General features: G+C 33.9%; 1 protein-coding gene across 2 annotated transcripts; it reads left to right on the top strand.

Annotated features, from left to right (window-relative positions):
* The first annotated feature begins 3,119 nt into the window (after positions 1 to 3,119).
* On the top strand, positions 3,120 to 6,393 carry LOC143573276 (serine/threonine-protein phosphatase PP1 isozyme 2-like). Of its 2 annotated transcripts, XM_077058201.1 has the most exons (4): positions 3,120 to 3,542; positions 4,439 to 4,998; positions 5,822 to 6,039; positions 6,156 to 6,393. In XM_077058201.1, exons 1-3 carry the CDS (start codon positions 3,350 to 3,352, stop codon positions 5,993 to 5,995), a joined length of 927 nt encoding a protein of 308 aa, XP_076914316.1. In that variant the 5' UTR covers positions 3,120 to 3,349; the 3' UTR covers positions 5,996 to 6,039; positions 6,156 to 6,393. The 2 variants fall into 2 exon arrangements, with proteins under 2 accessions (XP_076914316.1, XP_076914315.1); XM_077058200.1 differs by lacking the exon at positions 6,156 to 6,393 and having other exon boundaries at positions 5,822 to 6,149.
* Positions 6,394 to 7,199: the final 806 nt, after the last annotated feature.

The raw sequence follows: 7,199 nt of genomic DNA, 5'->3' as shown, positions 1-7,199 counted from the left end.
ACAACTACGTACTTATATCTTTATGCAGGCCTAAACTTTTGTAAAACATAATAGCATGCAGCATGCCCTAATTACAGAGCAGCGCCACCTGCAACTACCAACGCTCGAATGCATCCATCTTTTGTATATTGTAAAAATAGGTTTATTAAGGCATAACTGCAAATAGTTTTTGTATAATGTAGTATACCTATGTACAGGTTCGCAAGAGCGTTTTATTGTGAATATTACTTTTGGTCTACCCGTCCATGGCCCAGCACAAAGCATAGGTCCTTACAACTAGTTTTTTCTTTTCTTTTTTTTAGATATGAGAATCACTTTCCTTTTGATTTATGTATTTCTGGCGAAAATATTGTGTAGTTTAATTGCTAGTGAAGATGCAATTTCATGTTTACGATGAACTTAATGATGCTAATGCATGAAAATAATGTGATCAAAGGGCTTGTAGCAATGTAACTTGGTACTATCAAGGTGTGTGGTAAAGGTGTTCATCACCAAGTGATCGGGGATTTTAGTTTTATGATAATCAATGGTGTAGATTTAAGAGTATATTTAAAGGGCGTGCAAGTTAAGTGTACGAATTAACCACTTAAAAGAACATTTATATATATATATATATATATATATATATATATATGTCTTTGACTGAGAGATATTGGTTTTGATTGGTAAGTTTTATCAAATACCTTAAACTATTGTCCATTCATTTTTATTCTTTTCGCGGTATGATTGATTATCAATGTCCTCTAAAAATACGGTTGCATCATAAAATCAGGTTGATTGTACTTATTCTTTAATCACAAAGTTGGTTCACCAAGCCATATCAAGCATATTAACATCTAATATTGCACCACAAACAACATCATTTCCAATAAAGTGTATGGTCCTACAACTTCCATTGGGTTTTAGAGTTAGGGACCATGTTCTTCATTTCCTCCCTATTCTCATGGCTGTGATGACCCCAATTTTATCAAAGATATTGATAAATATACTGATGTGATTGAATGTGTTAATGACATCATGATGTGGTTGAATTTGTTGATGGTATATAACTGAAAATATCATAGTGCAATACAGTTTTAGCTTTAACGTTTATAAAAAAATTATCCAAACCAATTGTATAAATAAAAAAAACAACCTAAACATGAGCTTGTAAATTATTAACGACCAAACTCAAGATTTAAACATCAAACTTACAACGAACCTAACTCGCTCTCCCTTCTATTGAAGAGTCGAACTCAAGTTTAATTGCAACTTGAACATGGTGCCGGTACGTGTGTACAATTGACCAACAATTTGATGAAATGATACATGTTCTTACGTGTTTCCCACTTGTCCGCCACCAAACATCACTTCGTGTTCAACTTGCATATGAATGGTATTCTATGACAGTAAAATATTTGTTTCAGATCCACGGGAATAAATAGATGTGTCAAAAAGATAGAATTGGATCCTACAAATATGAATTAATGACTACATATGTTGAAGATGAAAATATTTTGGGTTTCTAGGTGATCCGCCATTTGAAATGGCGGATCTTAGAATGATAGCAGAGACTGTCAATGTTTGTCGGGTGAGCTGGAGGATTGTCCGGTGTTCCGTCATTTGAAATGGCAGAAGTGAGAAAATTATCATATGTTCAGCCATTTGAAATGGCGGAACCCACTGTTATCTCTTCAACAAGCCTACCCCTGTTAGACTTCCGTCATTTCAAATGACAATAGTGAACGGTGAGCTACACATATCTGACGAGAATTTTCACATTTTTTGACCATAGTGTTCACTCTTACCATTTCAAGAGTTTGGACATTTTTTTAGTTTTATTTTCTTTAAATTTTAATAAATCCTAACAACTTTTTTTTGTTAAGAAAACAAGTATTTTTGAAATAGCTAATTTAAAAATACACATTTGATTAATAAAACACGTGAAAGATATTAATAAAATGTGTATATTCCAGTTAGCCCTTTTAAAAGATACATGTATTGTTAACAAACTAAAAAAATAAAAGTCAGTAGAATTTATTAAAATTTAATGAAAGTAAAACTGGAAAAAAAATCCTAACTCCACTTGAACAATGTGGTCAAAGAGGTGAAAAATCTTCATAGTGTATTATTGTAGCTGACTATTGCAATTTGAAATGACGGAAGTTCAACAAATCTATAGGTGTAGGCTAGTTAAAGAGGTAACAGCGGGTTCCGCCATTTGAAATGGCAGAACACATGATAATTTTCTCCATTCTATTTTTTCAAAGGCGGAACACTAGACAATCCTCCAGCTCGCCCTACAAATACTGACAGTTTCTGCTATCATTATGGGATCCGCCATTTCAAATGACGAATCACTAGAAACCCAAAAAAATTTTCTTTCATCAGGAAACTACTTCACTTGACTCATTTATGCCCTTTCCAAAATATTTTCATTGGAGATAAGAGGTAATAGTTATGTTTCTTTAAAAGAGTTTGTGAGGTTTTAATGTAAACAATTCATTAATGATAACATTTTCCTAAAAGTCAATGACTAAAATGACGTATAAAAGTTTCTAAGTATTAAAGTGACGCATAAAAGAAAAAAAGTAAAGTAATTCAAATAACATACTTATGCATGTATAGTGCTATTAATGTAAATAAGCTTTAACTCAAACGAGTGACTTAGCCGGTTTGAGATTAATGCAATTCGGACTTGGTCTGCTGGCACAATGGCATGAGGGTGACTTCCTACATTGACGTATTCTTTTATCGATGGTGTTTTTAGGTGAGTTAAGTCTAAAGCGTCAAATAAGTTAAAACGACTGACATTTCGTCTCATGAAGGCTTGCCCAAGTATATAGACCACTCTAAATGCGGTTAAAAAAAGAAAATCGGATCCATAACCGGGTTATTTATATTTTACTTGGCAATTTTAAATGGCAAGTACAATAACTAATATATATATATATATATATATATATATATATAAAAGAAATAATAATTTTAAGTTAGTGAGAAAAATAGAAATAGAAATAGAAATAGAAATAAATATAGAAATAAAGAGTAATAATAATAAATAGATATAAAATGACAGGTTTTAAGAAATTGAGGTTTCCAGGTTGAGGTTATATTGTTAATCTGGGAAACAATAATAACCCGAAGAATGACGACGATAGATACCACCACCGCATAAATAAACAAATAAACTCGTATTTATCGTCCTCCGACCATTCTCATCCAACACCTCCGCCGCGTCGGAGGAGTTGCAGCCCCAATTATTATTATTATTACAATTCACCGCTTTGTACAATACACCCCCAAATTTATAATTGATATTTTGTTTATATATTCATTCCAAGAACAGAAGAAGATATTTGGGGGTTAAATGGCTCTGGTAGTGATGAACCCTGCGTTACTGGATGATATTATTAACCGGTTGTTGGAGTTCCGGCAAGCCAGAACCGCACGCCAGGTTCAGCTCTCCGAGGCTGAGATCCGTTTGCTTACTACCACTTCTCGTGAAATCTTCCTTCAACAGCCTAATCTCTTAGAGCTCGAAGCTCCTATTAAGATCTGCGGTAATATTATTATTAATAATTTTTGTTGATTGTTTTGTGGGTTTATTTTATATTTATTATTTATGGGTAAAACTTGATTGAGAATATGGGATTTTGTGATATTATTATTTGTAACTGTTTTTGGTAAGTTTTTCTGTTGTTCAGGGGCCAGCCAATTATTTTTTTATAACTATCGATCAAGGAGTATGTTTGCTTATAACCATGAGATTGTTGAATATGAAATTTGTGCAATTCATGACATAAAATGATTTGTGAATGTACATTGGTCGTCGTGTCGTGTATCGTCTTTCCTTTTGCGGTTTCTTGTGTTCTTGTTCCGTTTCAAATTATGAATATCACTTAAGTTGGTTTTCTTTGATTATTTCTAGCGCGTACATTTTAACTAGGGTTGGGAATTTTGACCCGTTGACTGAAGGTGGATTGATTTGGTGTGTCCTGCGTGTTTTCATTCAAAAAAAGCCAAACGTGTAAAAGTTGATAACTTTAGCTAAAGATAAAAAAAGCCAAATCAGTTGACCAGGTCAAGTTGGTTGAAACTTGAAACTTGAAAGTCATTCAAAGTGTTTTCAAATGCTTAAAACCTTTTAAATCTCTATCAACAATTGTAGATTAATATTAATTTAACGATGCAGGCTTTATAGTTATATTTAATACATTGGTGTTTTGTAGAATTCAAATAGAAATGGACAAAAAGATTCTTTGTGTTAGCAAAGATTCAGATTAGGATTAGGTTGGAAGTCGGAACCAGAATCACACTTGGGTAGAAATAAAATAAATAAATAAAATGAAATTGGACTTTTAATATGCTTATTATTATAAATCTGATAAATGACCACACTAGCTGACTAGTTCCTATCTTGTCATTTATTCTTACTGTTCTTATACTTTTATTTCAGGTGACATTCATGGACAATATGGGGATCTGTTAAGGTTATTTGAATACGGAGGATTCCCACCCGAGTCAAATTACTTATTCCTAGGTGATTATGTGGACCGTGGAAAACAAAGTCTAGAAACAATATGTCTTTTACTCGCCTACAAAATCAAATACCCTGAAAACTTCTTCCTTTTAAGAGGAAACCATGAATGTGCGTCAATCAACCGGATATACGGGTTCTATGATGAATGTAAACGTCGTTTCAATGTTAGGCTTTGGAAAGCATTTACCGAGTGTTTCAACTGTCTTCCTGTGGCGGCTCTTATAGATGACAAAATACTATGTATGCACGGTGGTCTGTCTCCTGATCTAACTAACCTAGACCAGATCAGAAACTTGGCCCGACCAACCGATGTTCCGGATTCGGGTTTGCTTTGTGATTTGCTTTGGTCGGATCCTAGTAGGGATGTTAAGGGGTGGGGGATGAATGATAGGGGGGTGTCATACACTTTTGGTGCTGATAAGGTTGCTGAGTTCTTAATGCAGCATGATATGGACCTCGTTTGTCGTGCCCATCAGGTTATTACACATTTTATAGTTTTACAGGTGGAAAATGGGCGGGTGGGTTCAGTTGAGTAATGGGTCAAAATGGGTTTGGGTCAAAAGTCAAACAAATTATTTTTCTTCCGGTTGAGCTAGGGGTATGCATAGGTCAAATTTGGGCTCAAACCGAATAAAAAACCGAAAACTCGGTATTTTGGTTTTTGAAAACCGTTTAGTTTCGATTTTCTTGGTTTTTACAACGGGTTCAGTCTGGTTTCATTATTTTTCTGTATTACCACAGGGCCTAACATGTTTTTTAATTTAATAATAAGTTGGTAATTGCACACGTGGACCTAAAATTTTTTGGGCTGCACCATTTAGTAATTTCTTATAAATTACTTAAAATTGGTTTTTTCAGTTCGGTTTGCTTTTTCGTTATAGTAAAACTAAAACCTAACTGAAGAATCGGTTTTTGAAATAAATAAAACTAAACTGTAGGTCTTTTATTGGGTTCGGTTATTTTGATTTTGTGCACACCCTTAGGTTGGGACGTGTTGATCTGAAACACATTTTGTAAATGTTATTTAAATCTTTTATGTATATAACTAGTGTGTCAAATATGGTTTGCAAAATAATATGATTTCATCATTAATCTAATTATTTTGAGTAAAATGCTTTAGAATAAGGTTTACGCATTAGAAATACCGTTTGGGCGACTTTTAACCTTGTGTTTGTGTTTTATATTAGAGATTAAGTACCAGTCAAATTGACCATATAAATACATGGGTGGGGAAGCTATGGACTGTAACTGGTCTCATTACAAAAACAGTGGTGTAATTTTCAATGTTAATTTTTGTAGGTTGTTGAAGACGGATACGAGTTCTTTGCTGATAGGCAACTTGTTACTATATTCTCAGCCCCAAATTATTGTGGTGAATTTGATAATGCGGGTACAATGATGAGTGTTGACGAAAGCTTAATGTGTTCTTTTCAAATATTGAAGCCAGCTGATAAAAAACCTAGATTTTTGTGATGCAATCAAGACATAATTAAATGTGGTGACCATTTGATTTCAAGGTCAGTATCAATAATCTCTTATCCATGGTTTGTTGCTATGCAGTATCTTATCCTGTATCCGAACACGCCTAATTTAATATTGTTGTCCTAACACCCCTATACGATTGAACCTGCAGAATCTATGAAAATTGCAGGAGAACAATCTTGAAGATTGGATATTAATTAAGAAGATTTGTGTTCTTTTAGTTAATTCTGTTATCATTGTTGGGAAAATCTTTATTTTAATGTATTGGCGTTCGATTTATGATGACACGGTAAATACATTTGGCTTTGTAAATCGTTTAACGCTGTACTGTTTTACTGTTGGCATCTCAACATTGACTGTGCTGTCTTTAAATCTAGTGTTCTGTATGCTTCTGGTCCTGGGGTTTTGCTTGTTTGGAGTGGTTGGTTAGATTATTAAAGATAAGGCCATTATAAGTTTACTGTAGTTGTTTATTCTTGCAGAGGGCTTTTAAAACATTTGCTTCATTTGGGGTGTTATATTGTTAGGGTTACTCTAATTTCTTGAATTAGAGGCGTCTAAATGTTGCTACCAAACATCAGTTGTCAATTCTATTCTTTTTGTGTTGAAAGGAATGAGAGTATGTGCAGTGAGTTAAACATGAATAGGAATTGTATTAAACAACTTGCTTTTTGTAGATGCTGAGAGTATTAAATTACGTGTTGGGTGAAGAAACATTGAAGCTCATTTATTATAGATATCATATTTGGTTAATGACATGCTTTTGAATGAAGTGCACTTGCATCGTTGATTGCTTCATTAAAGAAAGATTATTACATAAATCTAACTCATATATTAAATTTCCTCGTTTAATTATTAAAATGACACTTTTAGTCTCAATTTAGTTTGCTCATCTAATCCTATATCCTAATGAAAAACCTGTGTAAGTTTACAAGATGCCAAGACTCAATGCTTCCATAGTTGCATGTGCAGTTCACGTGCAACTGTTTTCTATATAACCCCTACGTGTATGGAAGCAGCTCTTCAGTGAAAAATGGAGCTTCACAAGTCATTGTGTCTCCTCTTGATCATAGCAATACCACTGGTCACAGTAGCGGATCAGTCTGGTGACTATGATCCACCACTGCTGTGTCATTGTGGTAGTCCACCGCCGTTTGGAAGCCATCAACCACCACCACAAAAACCACCGATAAGC

This window comes from Bidens hawaiensis, unplaced genomic scaffold, assembly GCF_021521415.1.
Source record: "Bidens hawaiensis isolate Kalapana, Puna unplaced genomic scaffold, B.hawaiensis_p1.1 tig00026267_1, whole genome shotgun sequence".
Classification (NCBI taxonomy): Eukaryota; Viridiplantae; Streptophyta; class Magnoliopsida; order Asterales; family Asteraceae; genus Bidens; species Bidens hawaiensis.
The sequence above is the reverse complement of the archived record's forward strand: the minus strand, read 5'-3'. Positions and strand labels throughout refer to the sequence as shown.

Excerpts from the sequence above, each read along its gene's own strand:
- LOC143573276 (XM_077058201.1), top strand. The coding sequence starts at position 3,350 with ATGGCTCTGGTAGTGATGAACCCTGCGTTACTGGATGATATTATTAAC. Across the intron at positions 3,543-4,438 it reads AGCTCCTATTAAGATCTGCG|GTGACATTCATGGACAATAT; the intron begins GTAATATTATTA and ends CTTTTATTTCAG. Across the intron at positions 4,999-5,821 it reads TCGTTTGTCGTGCCCATCAG|GTTGTTGAAGACGGATACGA; the intron begins GTTATTACACAT and ends TAATTTTTGTAG.